The sequence below is a fragment of the Cuculus canorus genome, chromosome 5, assembly GCF_017976375.1.
Source record: "Cuculus canorus isolate bCucCan1 chromosome 5, bCucCan1.pri, whole genome shotgun sequence".
Classification (NCBI taxonomy): domain Eukaryota; kingdom Metazoa; phylum Chordata; class Aves; order Cuculiformes; family Cuculidae; genus Cuculus; species Cuculus canorus.
The window spans coordinates 45,537,994-45,561,784 of NC_071405.1; the positions used below are offsets into that span (position 1 = coordinate 45,537,994).

Below are 23,791 nucleotides of genomic sequence, written 5' to 3' on the forward strand. Positions count from 1 at the left end.
GTTAGAGGAAGGATGTAGCAGAGAGATAGGAAGGACTTGAAAGAAGGTGTGGAGTTGTTCCATGAGGTGTGGCATTAAGTGCTGAAAGAGCAAATAAATAAAGAGCAAAGGCAGATTTTTCCCATTATTGTGTTTATCAAGACTCTATATCCCCGAGGCTACACTGGTGGATCTATGGCAAATGACTTCTAAATATTCAAAAAACATGTCTGTCAAGCTATCTTGAACTTGCTGCGGTGGTGCAGACAATAAAGGAGTGCCATAGGCCAGTCAAAGCCTGGTTTTGCAGCATCAACTTTGAAGAATAAAAAAAAAAGAAAAAAGCCTGTTTATTTGCCAGGTTTTAGTGATTATATCTACTTGTTCCAAACATCCTAAGGATATGCTAATGCAAAAATGACATGAACATTTATCACAAGAAATAAAACTTTTCCTTTACTTGCTCTTGTCTTCTCTCTATGACTAGCAATTCCAGCAGTAATAAATAGATTTTTGCACAGATCTGCAAGAGGACAATGAGTAAAATCAGTACTGATATTCTTTTTTTCATTTTCAAAAACTGGTGGCATTGTAGAGGAGGCACACCTAGCCTATGGTGTGGATCCCAAACACTGAATCGTTATTGAGTGGCAGGTTCTGGTTTACTGTTTCCTATGCTTAGGTAACATAAGTATGGGTAAAATTTGCAGAAGTACCAACTTTTGGCAGTTAGCACTGTCAGACACATCTATGGCTTGAGGACTCTGTTCACAACGGACCTCCTGTTTGCTTCTGATTTATCAAAACAAACAAAGAAACAAAACCTCTTTTAAAATTCTTTCTTTTATTTTCATTATACTAATGAATACCTTGAAAACTGAAATCAGCTCATATGAAGATGGTTGATTGTGAAAAAAGGGGTCAGAATAAAAACAACCTGTGAGACTTTGCATATCATCAAGTAAATTTTCTTTTTTTTTCTTGCATTCATAAAGTGAACTTTGTTCTCTCTCAAAAAGGAAACTGAACTGTGGTTTTGTCTTTAAATTACATCATTTAAAAAGAGATAAGAACCAAACCCTGGAGCGGAGGGATAGCTCAGATACAGATCTAGATCCTAACTTTTCTACCAAAGCTTCTCTTTAGTTAAAATATATATGCAAGATTTTGAAGCACCCACATGAACATGTCAAAACAACCACCACATAGCTTCCACAAAAGTTGCCATGTAGTGCATCGTGAAAATCAGATCATTAGTAATAAAACATTCCATAAGCTTTATTTGATTCTGTTTATTATGATCCTATCTGTAATGTAGGTAAATGCTAAATGTTTTCTATTCATCTTCCTTTTTCTGGTCTTACAGTTTACCTTCATGCATACATTTAATATACGAGGTTCAAAGAAAACAAAAGAATAAACCAAATCCTTCCTTTGCAAAAGCCCACAACAGTAAATGATAAAGGTCTCATGTAGTAAATGATAAAGGTCTCATGTAGTCCCTGAAAACTCACTGAGTCAGTTTTGCACATGCAAAGGTTTGTTTATGTGTATGAACTACAGCTGTATACACCAAAAATATAGAAGCGTAATGGATGTGCAACTCAGAGAGTTGTAGAAGGGCAAAAGATTGGCCCCAAAGCCCAGACCTGAAACCTGAATACAAAGGGTTTGGGAGATTATTTAGAATATATTCTTACAAATATGATACCTTAAACTTCATACTCTCAATGTGGATTCAGTACATGTCCTGTTACTGTGACCCAAAGATATGTATGATGGACTAAACACAAAATGCATCGGTCTGTATGTTATACAACAAATATTGGGTGTTATCTTAGTGTTTCTTCACGTGAACCTTCTTCAAACCTTTCAAGGAGTTTGGAAACACATTTTTATGGGATATGTTTGCAACAATATTAGTGGTGAGTCTGAAATCATGATCAATCAGGCCAAGCTGCATAGGCTTTCATCTGGATGGTACCTTGCAGGCCATAAAAAATTGGTCCACAGTCAAGCATATTGTTTTGAAGTGGATCCTTGCCAAGGATCAGATTGCAGATGAGTTGTTTTATTTGAGGCTTCTCTCTGCTTTTGGGGCATTAAAACAAAAGGATGGAAATAAGTGTGTGATGACTACATGTGGATCCACATGACCCAAAGGGATCTTAATGCACTGCAGAAAAGGTCATAACTGAAAGAGCTGTGACTGGGATGATATCTTATCTGGGAGTTTGGCACAGACACCAAGGATGAACCTCAGACCTTTGCAAAATAGACAGATAGACATGATAGGGCAATTTTAAGGTCAGCCATAACTGTATCCATAGGCACATGGGCTCAGAATAAGACCCAAGAGGCCTGTTAGTAATGCACATTAAATGAGAAGGGAAAATATCCTAAAAAAACAGAAGACCCAAAGCTCCCACTAACATGTAAGAAGGCTGTTGACATTCATGTATTCAGTTTGTGCCTGCCCTTACAACCACTGGAGATGTAAAATAGGTGGCTGAAAAGCAAAGCAGATAATTGACCATACACATTACAAGTACAATGCAATTAAGTTTCTGAAGTAACCTTATGTGTAAAGCAGGTCTACCTGCTTTGTTGTGCATGTCCTTTACTTCCAGAGTTTTGAAAACTTGGCCCACTTAGTTGTCTTTTGATTTTTCAAGAAAAAGGTTAAAATCCAAATTCTGTTCTCTAAATCTAATCTAAATTCTGTTCCTCTGCAGCTGCAGTTATTACCCTGTATCATTCATTTTAGATTGCTATTTAAGTGCTTGACTGTAATCCAAGGTGCAGTAATGATTTAAAATATTTAACATGCTCTGTAGATACTTGTTCCATAAACTCCAAGCCCTGAAAACCAAGGATTGTGTGCTTGCTGTGTACATAACATACTTCAAAGAAAAAAAGGTGAAATCTACATTTGAAGTTCAGCCATGATGGTAAAAAGGGAAACATGGGGAAGGATCCCATCGGTAAATATGCCAAAAGAGATCCACCCTTTCGGACATCCCAGGAGGAACTACACTGAGCTTGTCTCAGCTAGAAGTAACTTTTAGTCTTTGCATAGCTTGAGACTGGAGTCATAGTTTAATAGTTTCAGTCAGTTTTGCCTTACACATCTTTATTGTGTGTGTTTTGCATACGGCACACAGCTTAACAAACGAGAAAGTTATAGGGCCCCTTCCCCTACAGGCTTCACATCCCCTCATATTTGTAATTAATGAAACCCTTAGTTCAGTTCAGTGTTGTAACAAAAGCAACCATACTAATCAATGCTACAGCAATTACTCTGGTTGTAGAGCTTTAGAATTCACTCATTTTCTCTGTATTCGCTTTTCATACAGTGTTCAGCATTTTCCCGCTATTTAATATGAGCTATTCTTGAAAGATTCTGGTTCAAAGAAAGGAGAAACTCATTATCTGGACGTTAGGACTCATTGTGTTGAATGTGGAAATGGGGATCAGAGTAATTTATTTTCAGAGCACACAAGTAGTGCCATAAAATAATTTGCATAGAGTGCAATATACGGTGTTCAAGGATTCGTAAATTTTTTTTCTGCAGTGTTGGATTTGCTTCATAGGCAGACAAGAAGAACAGAGCAAATGACCTCCTGTTACTGCCAAGTTGCTGGGTTGTGGCTCAGTCAAATCTCCTCTTAACTCTTTTGAGACCTTTCACTAAGAAAGTCCTTCAGGGTTTGGTCTTTCAATACCACCTGATATATTGAATATAGGTGAAAGACTCTTTCTTTTTGGATGCATTCATCCCTCCTTATAGTACTCCTAAGAATGCTGCTGAACACCAGTGCGCAACTATGTGTAACCTTGCTGATTGAGTAAAGCATTCGTTGCTTCCTCTCATAGCTGTGCAATGTGCCTAGCAGTGTTATGAGATTATTGTCCTGAGATGGTTCCTCTTAAGTGGAAAAAAATGAAATGTGTCTACAGATACCTGCAATGTACAGATACAGAGGCTTACATGTATATAAATACATGTGTCTAGATAAGCATATGATATTTCGTGTGTGTTTTCATTTTCGTTATACCATGTCTCAGTTGAGAAACAGATCCCAAGATCTCTATATTGTTTTCCAAAATGTCAGCTCAGCTAGAATCCATTTTTAACATGGTTTCCTGAGGAAATGAGTGTTCTGTGGTTATTCTCTCGTGCGTTGGCTTTTGCCTTTAGCCAGCAACAATCCTTGAGTCCCATCACTAATTTTAATTAAATTTGATAGAGGGTTCAAGTCTCAAAGTTCTTACTGAATTAATGAAAACTGTCTGCCAAGTACAAGATGAAAATTTATAAACACTCCATCTGAAAGAAAGAGTGAAGCTTGAGCTCACTCCTTTGAGACAATGAGGTATTATGAATGCCCCAACCGTGGGAAAAACTTCAATCAGCACTTGCATCTTACTAGACACTAGAGAACCCAACCACAAGATACACATTCATAGGAAACCAGGATTCATTAATTCCACTGTTTCCTTTGATATATGGCATATGATTAAAAGAAAACTGAAAATATTTTGTATCCTTCCCCTTGAGGCTTCGCACCCTTTAACCAGGTTTGTCTGTTCATAAGGAAAGTTTAAGGATTTGGCCCTAAACTATTGAAGAGAACACCCCTTAAAGTGTCCTGACACAAAATCTTTCCAAGTATGGGATGAGACACAGCTAATATAAATCTTCCATGAACCTGTATCAAAGAAAGGCATATAGAAAATGAAATGGAGAAAATAACAGTTTAGTTTTCGTATGGAAAATATTCTTGAGCAAGATGCCTTACCTTACACTTGCAGACACAGGCATAGAATATATGCAAGAGGGACTGAATACTCACCCTCAACAAAGTGCTAGAATAATTTCCAAATAAGGAACATGTTTGCATTAAGAAAAAAGAGCGAGACTTTTAAAAGTTACGGAATTTTTTAAGTGACAGACAAAAATACCAACTCTATTCAGGGTGTTTAAAAACAAGGTTGTGAGTGTTTCTATTGACTCATTTTTTTCTACTAAAAAAGTTGCTTGTAAGGTATCAGGCTGTGCTCTTAGTGGAAGTTTTCACATTGGCTTTGAGATAAAAAGCCAAGACTAGTAACTTTAACTTCCACAAGTTCATTTTATATTTCATCCTCTTTTAAATTCCAAGGTGAAGTCTACCTTCATGTGTATGCCATTCTGATGTCTAAGGTTTCGTTTTTACATATTTTATGGCTTTCAGTTTAGAATAATTTTGAACAATTTTTTCTCTGTATTCATATAAGAATATAAGTAATCTGAATCTCCTATAATATATAACAAATTACTTTCTGAAACTCTTGAAGAATGCCTATGGTAATAATGTATGTTTTTAAACTTTGCAACTTCAAACCGAAGATAGTGTAAAATACTTGGAATACCTGTAATTGGGAGAAGTTTGTATACCTTAACTGGAATGTGATAAATATGTAGCATTTTTCTAAAGTAACATATTAGTGGTTTGGTGTTTTTTTAAAAAAAGTATAAATAAAATAAAGGATAGCTTTACTCATGGTGTTCATGCTCAGATAAGTAGAAAGGCAAGTTTGTGTTACTTCAAAGAGGGAATATTTTCCTGTGAGGAGTGTCTCTCCAAAATGCTGTTTCTCTTACACCAGTGGCTGTCAATGGACCAATTTTTGGGTGGTGTGAAATGTATGATCCGTGATATTTGTAACTGAGATGTGTTATGGACACTGCTGACAGATCAGATAAGAAACTGGGTTAGCTGACAAGACATTCCCTGTAGCATTACCTCCCTGTAGTATTAACACGTGGGTCCTGTGTGAGGGAGTTCCCGAACTGTTGTTGTCAACTGTATAGTTTCGTTTGCAATTATTGAAAAACCTTTTCTCTCTCCTAAAAAAGGTGATGAGAAAAAAAGAAAGAATGTTTGATATATATTCACCTTTAGATTAGAAAAAGAAAAAAGTAAAACTATTTAGTGTTTTATTTCTCAAAGTTTGGCTGCTTTCCTGTATTGCTCTGTGTTTTCATTCAGCTTCTTCTCTGATTACGGATTATTCATTTATGGATGGGCAGCTGTAGAAACTTGCTTCTTGCATATGCAAATCAATCATGGTAACGTTTACTGTAAGGAGATTTTGTGGCAGTTTTTGACTGCAAAAAAAAAAAAAAAAAAAAAAAAAAAGGGGTCGTGGCAACGTGTTCTTGATTCCAGTTTTATCTTTTACAAATGGAATTGGCTTCCTCACTTCATCTTCAGTGGATGTTTTGGGGTTTTTTTTTTTGCCATTTACCTCTTGGACTAGACGCTGCTCACTAAGCAAGCCGTTTGATTCGTTTACAGATCATGATTTTGGAAGGAACTGCCAGAATGAGTATTAATTCCAGCAGCAATCTACTCCACCAGCAGCCTTCCTGGACAGACGGATATTCCACATGCAATGGTAAGAGGAATTTAATGGCTCTAAACCATGTTTTTTTTGGGAAAGGCTGGGGAGAAGGTTCTAGTACACATTCAAGTATGCACAAGTATTATTTCTCAGTAATACTAATTTACTGGGGTTTCACTTCTGGTAATAAAAATTTGCATTTGTTATATCGTTTGTAAAAAGCTGAATTTTCAACACTAAGTTTTTAACAGTAACTAATTTACAGTTAATTTCCTTCCTAGTTCTTTTTTTAAAAAATGAATTTAATGATATTGAAAGTGCTTAAAGTTCCCTCTCCTCAGTCCAGGATTCTTTCTCTCTTACCTTTACCCTTCACACCTTCTGTGGACCAACCTTACTCTTCAATGCTTCAATGATTCCTTTGGTTTTCCAGGGGAAAAGTCTTTTTGCTCCTTTACTGTATCTGCTTTTACAGCTCAAGTTGCCAGAGTACTTTCTAATTAAACTGTTATTAAAGCAGCAGACAGCTTGTGATATGGGAACTTTTCTTTTTTTCTTACTGTTTTCTGACTATATATAGTTGTGTATGAAAAAAAATATGTTCATAAATATATATTCTCACTCAGTATAAAAATACATAGACATATATGTATATATGTAGAGTTTGATATATTTTTAAAATTCTTTTTACCACTCAGTCAATGGATGAACCTTAAAAAGCAAACACATACTGCAATTCTAATCCAAATAATGCTGCAACAATGAAAGTTCCCACTCAATGAAACGCTTGTTCTTTTTGTGTGTAATTTCTACGTAAACAGGAATACAGAAGCATGCACTTAATAAATGTGGCAACCTGTCTGTAACGGATTCACAGGGAAAAAAAGTCCTGACCTGAGTTTTGCATTGCACAGGATTTTGTGAAGGGAAACAGTGGGGTCTATTTTCATGTTTCCAGTGTGAAACTCCTCAGGATTCACTTATGTTTTACAGGGACAGGAAGACAAAAGCTCAGAGCAGTCTCTTTAATCATTTACTAATTCATTTTCATTTCCAAAGCTACTCTTTCCCATCACTAAATTCTCTCCATTTACATTAAGAGTCTAGTGGCCTCTGAAATTCCTTTACCATTCTGAATTGATGGGAACACATATCAACCTTCTTTTCTTGGTGGCTCCACCAAACTTCTACTCCCTGACATACCACACTCTTAATCATTTCCACACTCATGCCTTAAATCCTTCAACACTAGGATGAGAAACAGTCCTGCAACTCCCTGAGTTACTGACACAGACCTTCTTGGCTGATATTGATAAAGAAACCTAAGTAACCATAGGGCTTTTTTGTGTTTAGCTTGAAACTAGCATTGTACACTGTACCTTAGTTGAAGATAGCTGAGGGGGGATGGTTTCCTAAAATATGCCAGCTGTGTTGCTTGCAGTCCTCTAGCAATTTCCACTGTTTTTAGTATTTCTCACAGCTATGTAGGTGATCTTTTTCTCAGGGAGACTGAGGACAGACCGGTGCCACATCCTGGAGTGGTATTGCTGTGGAGCTAGGCCATGGCAGCACTCTTTCTGTAATTCAGTCACCTCTGTAATGCCTCTTTCCCTCATCCTTAAGCCTTTCATATAGTTGTGAGCATTTTATCATGTCACCGTCTCTGCCTGCCACAATCAATTGTCCTTTTTTCCCAAGGAATAAATTATACTGAACTCCTTTTGCTGGCCCTTCTACAAGGGCAGACCAAGCAGCCCTGCTTTTTCTCTTATCTTATATAATTATCTTATCCCCACATACAATTTCTTTCATTTGTATGTGTAAATTCTTTTTGTGCAGTGACATTCAACTGAGAGCAGCTTAGAAGACTTTCAAGAAAAAAACTCAGACATTGTAACAAGAAAATGATGCAGCTTCCACAACTAAAAATGAGATTTACAGCTGTGTTCTGAAATCATCTTACCTGACTACAGAAAAAAAGTGCTTCAATCAGAATGAAGCCTTTATCATGAAGCTGTGCACCATATTGATTGGCTTTATTGTGGAGCAATATGAGAGTGCCTTGGCTGTTCTTTGGTTGAATTTCACAATTCATATTTAGTTTTACTAAGTCCTTATTAAAAGAAAATGTCTGTGTCACATCCTGAGAATTTTGCAATCATTTTTTTTCCATCATTTTCTGATGCACTCAAAATTATTTTCCCACACAAGGATAAACATATCTTTTCAACAGTACTTCCGTAAGGTAAGTTCCATCAAACAATTTTGGTGCATTTAGCCAACATCAATAAATTAATTCCTACATACAATGTGATCATACACGGCTTTTAACTGGAAAACTGATGCAAAAAAAATAACTTTTCCAGCAATATTTTTTAATAATAATTTTCCCAAACTCAGCAGGCTGCTGGAGCCAGTGTGGCTCCCACCTACAAACTGCAAGGCTGGGGGAACAAGAGATGGGGAATGGCAGCAAGTTCCTGCCTGGTGCAGGAAACCTGCTCCCCCCACTCAGACAACAAACCCCCAAATCACCCTCAAAAATAAATATGAAGCGGTGCAGGTAGAACCTATCCCCAGGGAAGAAGAAGATGGCTCCCACAGCCTAGAAACATTCCCTAGGCTCAGGCATCCTCAGAGGACCTTAAAAACATCCTCTGTTAATAAAAAGAGGAGAGTGATTGTCCTAGGGGATTCCCTTCCAAAAGGAGCAGAGGGACCCATCTGCAGACCAGACCCACTCCACAGGGAGGTCTGCTGCTTACCGGGGGCATCAGTAAAGGATGTCCCTAGAAAACTTCCTTCCTTGGTGAAGGAAACGGATTATTAACCCCTGCTAGTAGTTCAAATAGGCCATGATGACTTACAGTGCAGAAAGCTGAAAGCCATCAAAAGAGACTTCAGGGCTCTAGGGAGAATGATGGAGGGCTCTGGAGCACAAGTGGTGTTTAATTCCATCCCAACACTAAGGAATAAGGAACAGGAGGTCAAAGACAAACAGCTGTTTAATGCTTGGCTCCGAGCCTGGTGTGAGAAGAGAGGCTTTGGATTCTTTGATCATGGGGTGACCCATGCAACCCCAGGCTTTCTTACTAGGGATGAGACACGCTTGTCTCCAACGGGGACTAAAGTACTTCCTAAAAATCTAGTTAGGCTCTTAAATAAAGTTTTAAACTAGATGTGAAGGGGGAGGGAGAGGAGACCAGGCTAGTTGGGAATGAGCCTGGAATTGGGACTCCAGTGACTGAGATATGGTGTGCCGGAGTGGACCACCAGTACACCACCACAGAGCAAGGGGAGCGAGTACAGCTGGGGACCGCAAGAATGAAACTGGAACTGTGGAGTTAGTTATTCCAAGGACCAGTCAATTGGGAATGAATTCTATTCCCTTTATGAGGGCTGAAGGTTTGTCAGCCCAGCTGAAGTGCATTTACACCAATGCACACAGCATGGGCAATAAGAAGGAGGAGCTGGAGGCTGTTGTAGGGCAAAGTGACTATGATGTCGTTGCCATCACAGAAACGTGGTGGGATGACTCACATAACTGGAGTACAGCTGTGGGGGGTATAAACTCTTCAGGCAGGACAGGAAGGGTAGAAAAGGAGGCGGGTAGCCCTCTATGTTAAAGAGTGATTTGATACCCTTGAGCTGGATTACGGTAAGGAAGGGACTGAGTGCTTGTGGGTTAAAATCAGAGGAGCCCACAAAGGGCAGACATTGTGATGGAAGTCTGCTGGGAGACCACCCAGCCAAGAGGAAGCAGCTGACAAGCTCTTCTATAAACAGCTGGGGATGGTCTCTAGATCTCTACCTCTTGTCCTTGTGGGAGATTTCAACCTTCCAGATATATGCTGGGAGTACAATACAGCAGAAAGGAAGCAGTCTAGAAGGTTCCTGGAGTGCGTGGAAGACAACTTCCTCACACAACTGGTTAGTGAACCAACAAGGGAGGGTGCCCTCCTTGACCTGCTGTTTGTGAATAGAGAAGATCTTGTGGCGGATGTGACGCTTGGGGAACACCTGGGACTGAGCGATCATGAGATGATAAGGTTTTCAGTTCTAGGTGGGATAAAGATGGGGATTAGCAAAACAGTCACATTAAACTTCCAGAGGGCAGACTTTGGACTGTTTAGAAGGTTGGTGGCAAAGTCCCATGGGAGACAGTCCTTCAGGGCAAGGGAGCCCACAAGGGCTGGGTGCTCTTGAAAAATGAAATCCTAGCAGCTCAGGAGCAAGCCATCCCCATGTTCCAGAAAAGGAGCCGGCAGGGGAAAAAGCCAGCTTGGTTGAGCAGGGAGATCTTGAGACACATCAAAAAGTAGGTCTATGAGCTTTGGAAGAAGGGACAGGCGTCTTGGGTGGACTCGTGGAGGAAGTGAGATCATTCAGGGAAAAAATCAGGAGGGCTAAGGCCCAACTAGAAATCAAATTGGCTAAGTCTGTGAAAGATAACAAAAAATCTTTCTACAAATACATTAACAAGAAAAGGAGGACTAGGGAGAATATTCAGTCCCTATTGGATGCAGAAGGAACAACAGCGACAGGGGATAAGGACAAGGCTGAGGTAGTGAATACCTTCTTTGCCTCAGTCTTTAATAGCAAGAAAAGTTGTTCCCTCTGTGTACAAACCCAGGAGTCAGAGGAGCAGAATGAGGTTCCCATGATCCAAGAGGAGGAGGTTAGAGACTTACTTGCCCAGCTAGACACCCACAAGTCTATGGGGCTGGATGGGATCCACCCAAGAGTATTGAAGGAGCTGGCAGATGTCCTTTCCAAACTCCTTTCCATCATCTTCCAGCGGCCCTGGCTGATTGGGTAAGTTCCACTAGACTGGAGGCTGGCTAATGTTGTGCCCATCTACAAGAAGAGTTGCAGGGAGGATCCGGGGAACTACAGGCCTGTCAGTCTCACCTCAGTGCCAGGGAAAGTCATGGAACAGGTGATCTTGAGTGCTATCATGAAGCACATGCAAGAGAACTGGGTGATCAGGCCCAGTCAACATGGGTTTACAAAAGGCAGATCTTGCCAAACTAACCTGATCACCTTCTATAACAAAGTGACTCAACTGCTGGATGGGGAAAAGGCTGTGGATGTAGTCTTCTTGGACTTCAGTAAAGCCTTTGACACAGTTTCTCACAGCATCCTGCTTCAGAAACTGTCAGCCTCTGGCCTGGACAGGTGCACACTCTCCTGGGTTGAAAACTGGTTGGATGGCCGGGCCCAGAGAGTGGTGGTAAATTGAGTTAACTCCAGCTGGAGGCCAGTCACAAGTGGGGTTCCTCAGGGCTCAGTACTGGGTCCAGCCCTGTTCAATGTCTTTATCAATGATCTGGATGAAGGCATTGAGTGCACCCTCAGCGAGTTTGCAGATGACACTAAGCTGGGAGGAAGTGTTGATCTGCTGGAGGGTAGGGAGGCTCTGCAAAGGGATCTGAACAGACTGGACCACTGGGCTGAGGCCAATGGCATGAAGTTCAACAAGGCCAAATGCTGGGTCCTGCACTTGGGGCACAACAACCCTGTGCAGTTCTACAGACTGGGGGAAGAGTGGCTGGAGAGCTGCACGGAAGAGAAGGATCTGGGGGTAATGGTTGACAGCCAACTGAACATGAGCCAGCAATGTGCCCAGGTGGCCAAGAAGGCAAATGGCATCTTGGCTTGTATCAGAAACGGTGTGACCAGCAGGTCCAGGGAGGTTATTCTCCCTCTGTACTTGGCACTGGTGAGACCGCACCTTGAGTACTGTGTTCAGTTCTGGGTCCCTCACTACAAGAAGAATGTTGAGGCTCTGGAGTGTGTCCAGAGAAGAGCAACGAAGCTGGTGAGGGGGCTGGAGAACAAGTCTTACGAGGAGCACCTGAGAAAGCTGGGGTTGTTTTGCCTGGAGAAGAGGAGGCTGAGGGGAGACCTTATTACTCTCTACAACTACCTGAAAGGAGGCTGTGGAGAGGAGGGAGCTGGCCTCTTCTCCCAAGTGACTGAGGACAGAACAAGGGGGAATGGCCTGAAGCTCCGCCAGGGGAGGTTCAGGCTGGATATCAGAAAAAAATCGGGCACTAAAACAGGCTGCCCAGGGAGGTGGTCGAGCCGCCTTCCCTGGAGGTGTTTAAGGAATGGGTTGATGAAGTGCTTAGGGACATGGTTTAAGGGAGTGTTAGGAATGGTTGGACTCCATGATCCAGTGGGTCCTTTCCAACCTGGTGATTCTGTGATTCTATGAATATCTACTATGCTAGTGCTAAGGACTGAGAAAATAATCTAGATCTGTGAACTTCGAGAAAATGCAGTTTAACTTTAGCTCTCTTGTCTTGTCATAATCCTGTAGTGCTAACAGTGTGGCATGTTGACCCTGACCGCATGCTAGGTGCACACCAAAGCTGTTCTATCACTGCCCTCCTCAGCTGGACGAGGTAGAAAGTATAATGAAAAGTTCATGGGTCAAGGTCACTCCCCAGTTACTGTCGCAAGCAGAACAGACTCGTCTTGGGGAAAATTAAATTAAATTTTACCTATTACTAATCAAATCAGATTAGGATAATGAAAAATAAAAAGTAAATCTTAAAACACCTTCCTCCCACCCCTCAGTTCTTTCCAGGCTTACTCATGAGAGTTCTACTTTCTCTCCACCAGCAGCCTAGGGGGACATGGAATGAGGTTGTGGTCAGTTCATCACATGTTGTTTCTACTGCTCCTTCATCTTCAGACGGTGGACTCCTCATACTTTTTCACTGCTCCAGTGTGGGGTTCTTCCCACAGGAGAGAGCTTTCTCCAGTGTGAGTTGTTCCCACAGGCTGCAGTTCTTCATAAACTGCTCCAGCGTGGGTGCTTTCCATGGAGTGAAGTCCTTCAGGAACAGAATGCTTCAGTGCAGGCCCCCCCCACAAGGTCACAAGTCCTGCAAGCAAACCTGCTGCAGCGTGGGCTCATCTCTCTATCCACAGTTCCATGAATCCACAGATCCTGCCTGGAGCCTTCTCCAGTGCAGGCTTCTCATGGGATCACAGTCTCCTTCGGGAACATTCACCTGCTCCAGTTGGGGCTTCTCTATGGGCTGCAGGTGGATATCTGCTGTACCATTAAAGTCTGTGGGCTGCAGGTGGTCAGCCTGCCTCACCATTGTCTTCACCACAGTCTGCAGGAGAATCACTGCTCCGCTGCCTGGGGTACCTCCTTCACTGACTGGTGTCTGCATAGTTGTTCTTCTCATGTATTCTCACTTCTCTTTCTGGCTGCCATTGTTCAGGTTTTTTACCGCCGCCTTAAATATGTTATCACAGAGATACTACCACTGTCGCTGTTTGGCTCAACCTTGGCCAGTGACAGGTCCTTCTCAGAGCCAGCTGGCATTGGTTCCATCGGACATAGGGAAATGCTCTAGCATTTCTCACAGGAGCCACCCCTGTAGACCTGTGCTACTAAAACCTTGCCATGCAAACCCAATACATAGAGAAGGTAAATACCTATTTTCTTTTCTAGTGTCCAGCAGCTTTTATGGAACCCAGTGGCATGAAATACACCCACAGTACTGGACTAAGTTTCAAGTCTGGGAGTGGCTTCAGCATCTCCTTGATACCAACCAACTGGATGCCAGCTGCATACCCTTCCAGAAGTTTGATATCAACGGGGAGCATCTGTGCAGTATGAGCCTGCAGGAATTCACTCAGGCAGCTGGGACAGCAGGGCAACTTCTTTACAGCAACCTTCAGCACCTAAAATGGAATGGTAAATAGATATTAGGCAGAGATGCAAGTACAGTGCGTCTGAATTCTGGGACCTTCAGAAGTTACTTACATTCCCCAGAGACCTACCTGGCAGATCTCGCTTGCTATGTTTCCTAATCTCCTTATGCTTCGTTCACTGTATTGCTAAATTGCTTAGACGCAATGTAATGCAGAGGTATGAAAAAACAGGGGAAACTCCTGTTCCATTCCAACATTAGCCCTCTGGCTCATCTGTAGCAGTTGCTGGTTGGAGCTAATACCTTTGATTCTTCTGCGCTTATTGTCATACATTCTATCTACCATATGATTTCTTGCAGGCCAGTGCGGAAGTGACATATATCAATCTCATAATGTCATTGTGAAGACAGAGCAAGCAGGTGCGTAACAGTTGGGTAACTTGTCTTTTGATGGTGACAAAAAGGGGAAACTGTCCATTCCAAGTAAGAGATATCAGAATGACATTATATAAAATGGGAAGTGCATCATGCAGAATAAAAGAAACAACACATACTATGTCAATGTCTACTTTTTTAAGTTTTGGATACTACTACTATGTCTTAGTTTGTATGGTGCCACTTCTGTGAGACTATTGCAGTACCAGCAGTCTTTATTGATATTCAGAGTTTGAATAATTTGCACTGCTCAATGAGCACAGCTTTGTAGAGGGCTTCATTCTATGCCTTATTCAAAACAAAGAGAAGATTTCAAAACAACTATTTTCCGCTGTATGTCAGTTTAGAAAAAGGGGGGAAAAATATTTTCTTGTGAAGTGTTAACATTTGAAATATGAGGAGATTTCCAAACAAAGTAGCTCTGAGAGAAAAAAAAACAAAAACATTTAAATTTGTTCATATTTAATAAAACAGAATTCAGGTAGTATTTTAATTAGACTAAATCTGCATTTTTCCTATAACAGTCTTTTTTTCCAGTTTGCTCAGAGCTGGATTCTTTTCCTCACAGGACTTTGTTTCACTGAGAAAAGAATTTCAGCTCAGTTCGGTCCTCCTTTTCAGGCATGATTATTTTCCTGCTTCCTTTGCCAGAGCACCTTTGTCCATACCCAAACCCTCTCTATTCCACTAGTTCCAGCCTCTTTGTACGTGGCTGTGTTCACGAGACACATTTTATTATCTTCTGGCAGAATGAATTTGTACATGCTACAGATATGTAGCATGCCACGTCTCCAACCAATACTGCCAGCCTGTTAATTCAGCTAACCCAGAGGAGCCCAAGCTCTCCTGTCAGGGCCACTATTCACCTTCTTGCAGCAGGCAAGCATTGCAATCTGTAATACATGCCTTGCCTGTGCCTGTGTAGTGCAGTGTTGTGTACACAGCAGCCTCACTGCTTGCCATATAGAAAACCGTAATACAGAAAGTCCTGATTTACGAGAGCTTGGTATAATATTAGTTCTTCCTCCCACTAGAGATACACAATGAAGTGCAAAGTACCTCAGCTGCACATCCTGGAAAGATCAAAGTCCAAGACTAACTGATGGTTCTCCCAGTTGTGTTGAATCAGGAGTGGCATGGTGGGGCTCAGTGAGGCTGACCATGGATAGTCATGAGGAAGAGCAGGTGGCTCAAGTTGGGATTTCTGAGGAAGGGACTCCTTGTAAGCAGACATGGAAGGGGATTGTGGTTTAGAGGAGAAGCCTGACTTATCCTATTAGACTGTTATAGTTGCAAAGACATGGTTACTGAAAAAGGCCAAAAATGGGAAGACAAGCTGACTGCCTGTGTTCTGGTTAGGCAAGACCTGTTTTCAGAGGCAACATTAGGTAGATTAGGTGTCCAAGCAAGCAAAAGGTTTGTGCTATTGTAGAAAGACAAACTCTGGGTGCCAAAACATGCAACTCTTACTTAGCATGCCTGATAAATTCCTATGTCATAAGTGGTAATTCAGCCAGATAGGATAATTTAGCTATATATTTTTTAATTACATTTATATGAACTTGAAAAACATTTAATAAAACCTAGATTTGAAGCTAACATATCCTTTCTGGTCTGGATTCAAAAGAAAAAGAGATTTTTAAGATCTCAAAAATATGCTGTGAAGAGAATAATTTCCAGATCGATGTACAGGTCATAAGAACAATACTTCTGCTCTGCTTATGTTGATCCAACTGACCCAAATTATTCCTCTTTAATCGGGAAAGTAGGATTTAGTATAAGGATGGGGACTTGATGTACCTAGAATAAAATGGCCCTTCATATAGGGTTAGGCTTTTATGTTTCTCATTCTGCGCTTACTTACAGATCTGTTTCAGAGGGGACTTTTGAGTTCTACCACTATAGAAATAAATACTCATTATAACCATCCTCTTGGTTTACTAGATATTTGAGAACACTGTAACTGAGACTCTGTGGCACCCCAGCAGTGCTGTAATTGTGAGGGGCTCAGAATTCAGGACTGGATTGGGTATAATTAGAGTTGCCAGCAGTGTGCCCAAGTGGCCAAGAAGGCAAATGGCATCTTGGCTTGTATCAGAAACAGCATGGCCAGCAGGTCCAGGGAGGTTATTCTGCCCCTGTACTCAGCAGTGGTGAGACCACACTTTGAATACTGTGTTCAGTTCTGGGCCCCTCGCTACAAGAAGGATGTTGAGGCTCTGGAGCTTGTCCAGAGAGGAGCAATGAAGCTGGTGAAGGGGCTGGAGAACAGGTCTTACGAGGAGCAGCTGAGGGAAGTGGGGTTGTTTTGCCTTGAGAAGCGGAGGCTGAGGGGAGACCTTATTGCTCTCTACGACTACCTGAAAGGAAGTTGTAGAGCTGAAGGTGCTGGCCTCTTCTCCCAAGGGACAGGGGACAGGACAAGGGGGAATTGCCTCAAGCTGCACCAGGGGAGATTCAGACTGGATATCAGGAAAAAATTTTTCACAGAAAGGGTCATCAGGCACTGGAACAGGTTGCCCAGGGAGGTGGTTGAGTCACCATCCCTGGAGGTATTTAAAAGACAAGGTGCTCAGGGACATGGCTTAGTGGCAGATAGGAATGGTTGGACTCAATGATCCAAGAGGTCTTTTCCAACCTGGTGATTCTATGATTCAATGATTCGATGATTCTCAAGTTGATCTGGCATAGGAAACCTCCTTCAAAGGCAGGGTTAAGTGATATATTAGCCAGGAAAAGGAAAAGCCTAGTACATTATCTCTAAAAGTCAGTGCTTTGTGCAAGTACATTTGCCCGAGTATGCAAAACCCCATCCACAACTTCAATGAAAGGAAGTAATTTCATGCATAGTGCCTTTACTTCCTGATTCCTTCCACAGTTCTTTTTTGCCCATTTTTTATTCCCTCTAGTGTTTAATATTCACCTCCATGATAAAAAGTGTTCTTTTAGTGATCAGATTTTACTCTTGGTCCTTTACCTTCAGATCCATCATTAATGGTGTCCTGGAAAGAAGAGAATTACCTGTTTGACAGTGGCTATGGTAGCACAGTAGGTAACTAACATCATGATAGTTCATGCATTTCTGATTTTATTATGTCTGAGACTATTACTTTAAATGTCTTGTTTTTAATTTTCAGAGCTATTGGACAGTAAAACATTCTGTCGTTCTCAGATTTCCATGACAACACCTAGTCACCAACCTCCTGGTAAGGAAGTTGTAACTATATTAATTGTTTGCCACTTGTCCCAGAGCTATTGATTTATAATAGTCTCTGTGGCCTTCTGCTGTAGGATTGAATCTGAGCCTCCAGTAATTTTAAACCAAGCAGTACTGATTCTGACAGCTCTTTTAGCTACCATTATTACAATAGTTTGCTATCATTATTACAGTAGTTTGCTTTAAAGAAATGCTTCTCTCTGTCAAGACAATGATCAAATAATCTGCAATCCCACATATCTTTTAAAATGGCTAAGTCAAAGAGGAAGATATCAGTGTCAGAGAGATGAGACATTCCAGCACCACCATACTTATCTGTGGTGTAGCTGGGTATGGGCAAACGAGTGGCATGTTACTCCCCAGAAGTGTCTGCGCTTCCCTAGTGACCCAGTGGTTCATGCTGAGTAGGTTTCTAGGTTTGGAGTTGTGTTGGGGTTGGCCTGGGGGAGCTGTTAGTGCAGGCACCAAGTCCTCTACCCAACTACACCAGCAGAAGGACTTCCTACTGGAGCCTGTCTCAACCGACAGCAGGATAGGCACCACACACCTCTTCACCTCTCCACAGTCCTTCCACAAGGCACAGATACAATCTGCCTGCTAAAAGGCATGGGAAAGAGCAAACCATTTTGCCGTAGTGCCTGGCAAAAATGCAGTCCAGGTACATGTGTTGGAACGCTCTATGAGCCTTGTCCCAGGGGCAAGGCACCAGGGGCAGAGATGAGGGATCAAGACAGTGGGGAAAGGGGAGAGCAGAGTTGGCAGAGCAGTGAGAAAGTGGAGAAGGAAAGGCACACCTTTCTTAGGAGGCTGTTAAGCAAACAGACCTGAGGGAGAAAGCAGTGGAAACCATAGGTGGATGAGAAACGAAAGCACAGCACTGCAGATTCAGCTTCACAGACACTGTCTCTGCACTGGGGGCAACCCTGTGCCTCTGAATATATGTGGTAGTCGCAGCTTCTGTGCCTGCTGGTTCGCTGCATTATTCAGCCTCCCAGCACAGCCAGACTTGCCAAGTAACATACAGTTTAAACTAATGCACTCAGCAATGATTTAAAAAGAGAAAACCTGACCAGAAGAAGAAACCACCAAACCTTAAAAAAAAATTAAGCAAATACTCTGTTTGCTTTCTCTGAAATCTCCACCTAATATTACAAGACAGCTACCAGGATTTCAGACCTCTCTGACAGGACTGGGGACCTGTCAAGATCCTGGCACGAAGTGTTTACCCTCTGACTGCTTAAGCCTAGAGCTAGGGTGGCACGCCAAGGGCACAGCCTCCTGTAAAAACTAAATTTGTATATCCCATTAAAAATGGCTCATTCCTGAATCATATGCAAATACTGTGCAACCTTTTGTCAAAAGTTTTGCAAGACAGCTTTGTTGAAACTACATCACAACTCTTTTCATGTCAGGCCCCAGCCTCCTAACATAGCATGTTTGAAATCGGTCTTAACATAGGAGCGGGGGCAGAACATGAGGCTATTTACACAGCTGAAATCCAGAATAAATTACCAGCTAGGCAAAAGGCAACTGAACTTCCAAAAATAAATATCCAGCTAAGTGGAGCATAACAAATCTTTGCAAGCAAACTGTGGGATATTAAAATGAGAAGGATTTATGTAAGAGGGCAAATAAAGGACTGGGTCTTGCTGTCCTCACCTGGAGTTCCCACAGACTTCTAATATCATCAAGGAATCATAATCTGAGAAAAAACAGTGAAATAAGCTCCATTATATTTCCCACCCGCAAGCTGAGTAAGGTTCAATCTAGTTCATGGTCTTTGAAAGTGAGAATGCAAAATGATTCAGAGCATGTTTGCTGCTTGGGGGTCAAGGCCAGTAATTATGTCAGGTTCAAAACAGTGGAGGTTAGGCTTATCCTCACTGACCGGCTTATGTTTCCAGTTATGTATGAATAAGGCAAGTGTGTGAATAAATTTGCGTCTACCTTTTCACATGCAGTTATTGCTGTTCCTTGTGCAAATCCAACAAGTTTCTATGCAAATGAATATTTCCTGTGAGTCATTTTCCCATGCAAATGCCCAGTTTCTATGAAAAGTATGGTAATAGTGCATTCATAGAAGATGGGAAAACATCCGTGGGACCTTAAGCTTTACTTTGTTGAAATCAGGCCCAACATAAGCTGAAAAGCAAAGAGAGAAGGGGGTCCCTCTCAGGACTATCCCACAGTTTTTGTGAGACTTAAAAGGATTAGATGAAAGCTATTAATTAATGACAAGAGTAGAGTCATGCTGCAATGGTTTGAAGACGAGAGGGTTGAAGATGCAGACTGTGAGGTATGTTACAGCCATGAACAGGCAGAATTTTTATTTCTCTTGATTTCTGAAGATACACTTGCGCCAGAAACCCTATTCCTCCTCTGGCTGACTGCAGGTGATAAAGTACCAGCAATAAAAAATGGCTTGTTTCTATAGCTGTGAGCCATGGAACAATATATGCCTGTCCAGCTGCCAAAAACTCCTACCAGCACAGCCGCATTCCCCCACCCTGCCCCCCCAAACAACAATGCTTTGCCAGTTTATTATGTTTTAGTCAGGTAGGTGTTCTGTGTGTTAGTACCAGTGCATATATTTTGCATTAGATCATCTTCTCAGAAGCAAATAAGCCCCCAAAGATACATGCTTCTGCAAAGACTAAGACATAATGGGACAATTCAGGATTCCTTTTATAGACATGATCATCTTACTTTTCTCTCTCACACACATAACATGAGGTGAGGTATTTGTTAATCAAATTTAGGTTTCAAAAGCCTCTGCATTCATCCTTTATTCATCAATGGTCTCTTTGTGAAGTGTGCTGATTAACATATAGTGCAGAAAACTCTCCCTCTTCCTCCTCACTTAGATTACCTTCTGAAAAGTGATTATCTTTAAAAGAGATATTAGTTCTTTTTTGTGGTTTTCTTTCTTTCTACCTGCTAGTCAATGGAAAGACTTCAATCAAATTTACAAACAGGCTCTATTTTCCTTCTCTGCAGATACTTCAGATGTGAAAAAATCGCAAGATCGTACCCCAAAGTCCCACATCAAGAAGCACAGTAAGTCAACAGCAATGTTTATAATTGTTTGACTGAAGGAAAAGAAACACATTAAAAGCTATTCCCCTTTGGGAGGGAATGGAAGCATTTTGGAAGCAAATCTGGTTAGATAGTTATAGTGATTGAATCCTCCAAGGATCTGACTGTTTCTAGTGCTGTTTACATATGTTATTTTTGACTCAGTATTGTTAATACTTTCCGAATTGTTTCTGTTAGTGAGGGCTTAAGGGGAAGCAACCAAAACCCAGTTGCTTCTGCCCTATTTTGAGCTGAACTGGGGGACTGGAGTAAAGGAATGATGAGGGAGACCCAAGATTAAATCAGGAAGGTCTGTATATGGGCATGGCTGTGCTCCTACCTGTGCCTGCTAGATGCAACACGCACAAGACACCGCTCAACATCACCTTGCTGAATTTCTCATGCACAGCGTCACAAGCAAGCACATGCCCCTCTATCCTGCCAATATAGTTCTGAAGATAGGTTACCATAATTGTGATTTCCGGGCACAGTTACATTAATGTATTTTACTGAGATTTTTATGCTGAAAATATATTGCATTATGTTATTCCTTGTTTATAGTAGAAAAACTTAATCTTGGTCCTTCACTGCCTTTTGAAGTATTTGAATTCATCCTGTTTCGATATGGTCTGCAGACCATTTGTCTCTTCCTGACTGCTCTTCTTACCTTGCTCTGTGACTTTGCCCAACCAGAACTCCTGAACTTTTTGTCTGCAAGCAGGTATTTTTTTCTTTTTTTGTGTGTGTATCTCAAGGTTGCTAATGAAAGGACAGGTCTGAAGAAAGACCTGTGAAAAACTGAGGTCACTTGATTTGTTAGAGAAGAGAAGAGAAGAGAAGAGAAGAGAAGAGAAGAGAAGAGAAGAGAAGAGAAGAGAAGAGAAGAGAAGAGAAGAGAAGAGAAGAGAAGGCTGAGGGGTTACCTTGTCATAGTCTACACCTTCTTCAAGGAGAGTAGCAGAGAGGGAGACATTTATCTCCTCTCTCTGGTGACCAGCAATAGAACATGAGGAAATGGAATGAAGTTGCATCAGTGGAAGTTCAGATTGGACATTAGGAAAAACTCCTTACTGAGAGGGTGGTCCGTCACTGGAACAGACTCCATGGGGGAGCAGTTACAGCACAAGTTTGTCAGAGTTCAAGGACTGTCTGGATGAAGATATCAGTGGTTTAGTTTTAGGTAGTCCTGCAAAGAGCAGGGAGTTGGACTCAACAACTCTTACAACTCCCTTCCAACTTGGGGTATTCTGTGACTATGAGAACTCAGGTCGTGGCCTTGGAGTACAGAAGATGTCAGATGCTGGGCTGATTCTCTGCATTTCCAGTTTCTTCAGTCCTTCTCCATATCATGATCTATAGACTATATTATTGATGTCCAAATAGACTAGGCCCACCACATTCGGTTTGTTCTAGAAGAAAAAAACAACTGAAAATATAATAAGAAATAAAAATATTAGGTTAGTTGAGTGAAATCTACCTCTATTCATGTTGCACTCTATACCATTTTCTCTTTACATTCACATCTTTGACTGGCTTGTTTCCTTCTTAATTTGATCTAAACAATCACATGGTTTTGAAGCCAGTTTTGTTGAATTATTTACTCTTTTTTTTAGTTTGTGACCTGTTTTTTTTTGGTGCCATTTCTACACCAACTGTAGGATGCAGTTACAATTACAATTTTGGCTAGCCAGTTTTGCTACTAAACCTCTACCCACTCTACAACTTCTTACTTCTTTAAGTCTACATAAGAGACCTAGAAACAAATACTCATTGATGTAGAATGACATTTCACCCTCTTTGCCTTCTGTCTATATTTTCAGTGTGTGAAGGTTCAGTGGCTACTTCAAAAGTATCTTAGCTGTTTTACGTACTGCACAATAAAATCAGGTTGCATGTCATGCTGTAGAAGAGTATAAGGAAAGATGGACAAATGAGATGAGGGAAAGACTTAAACATTATCTTCAGGACAGAAACAGTGTTGAAGGCAGAATGAGGCAGTGGGTGGCTTGCACACCGGTTGCTGGGGCTCCTACCTGCCTTACATGGGACTCAGACTGCTGAAGACTGACACTTACCTCCAGCCTCAGTGGTCACGTCAGTATTCACCTCCAGCTGTCAGTGGGGTTTGTGCCTGTATGTCTCAAAGGTGTGCATTCTGTTTTCCAGGATCTATGGCTTGTCTCTGAGTGGCCACCACTCATAGAAGACACACATAAAAATGAAGAACATGCCATAAAAATGGCAAGCATGTCTTGGAGACCTCTTTAGACACTCCTTCCTCCTGCCTCCTTTTGTCTTTCAGACCCTCGAGGAACTCATCTTTGGGAATTTATTCGAGATATTCTTCTCAGTCCTGAGAAAAATCCAGGATTAATCAAGTGGGAAGACCGATCAGAAGGTGTCTTCAGATTTTTAAAATCTGAAGCTGTGGCTCAGCTCTGGGGAAAGAAGAAAAACAACAGCAGCATGACTTATGAGAAACTCAGCCGGGCTATGAGGTGAGCTGAGATATTGCTGTAAAATTCTGGGGCATGTAAAGAAACTATCTGAAAGGAGAATCTGGTTGACTTTTAAAAATAACTTATCTGCAGCACCAGTTGCTTTCTTTGACAGCTGAGTATCTCCCACTAATTTTGAGATTGCAACATTATGTTGTTCTTTGTATTTTCTTTCCCCTCCTGTTTCTGTATACTATGATATAATTAAGATATAGAACATATATATGTGTTACATAGATAATATACATTCCATTACTGTCCACAATTTAGGAAGGAAAACACAAAAACACAATTTAGGAAGGAAAGATGGTTGTAGCAAGCTTAAAGTTCGTGTGCTTCTGAAGTGGGAAGGTTGAAATGGCCCAGTAATGGCCAGAGACCTTGTTATTTCCAGCAATACTTAGAAAATAGGCATAGCCCCCACCCATTATCTTAAAATAATTATTCAAATTCTATGTGAGTACATTATTTACTCTTTGCTTTAACATTTAGAGCATGTTTCTGTAATCCGTGAAAGT

General features: G+C 41.3%; 1 protein-coding gene across 2 annotated transcripts in view; it reads left to right on the plus strand.

Moving 5' to 3' along the window:
* Positions 1-23,791, plus strand: part of EHF (ETS homologous factor) — a 39,048-nt gene that overhangs the window by 10,217 nt on the left and 5,040 nt on the right. The window contains exons 2-8 of one of the 2 annotated variants that reach the window (XM_009571885.2): positions 6,324-6,423; positions 13,847-14,092; positions 14,409-14,468; positions 17,467-17,535; positions 17,621-17,689; positions 20,698-20,757; positions 23,078-23,273. In XM_009571885.2, coding sequence (XP_009570180.1) covers positions 6,327-6,423; positions 13,847-14,092; positions 14,409-14,468; positions 17,467-17,535; positions 17,621-17,689; positions 20,698-20,757; positions 23,078-23,273 — 797 coding nt within the window. In that variant the 5' untranslated portion in view covers positions 6,324-6,326. The remainder of the gene's footprint in view (positions 1-6,323; positions 6,424-13,846; positions 14,093-14,408; positions 14,469-17,466; positions 17,536-17,620; positions 17,690-20,697; positions 20,758-23,077; positions 23,274-23,791) is intronic. The other variant, XM_054068899.1, reaches the window with a different exon arrangement.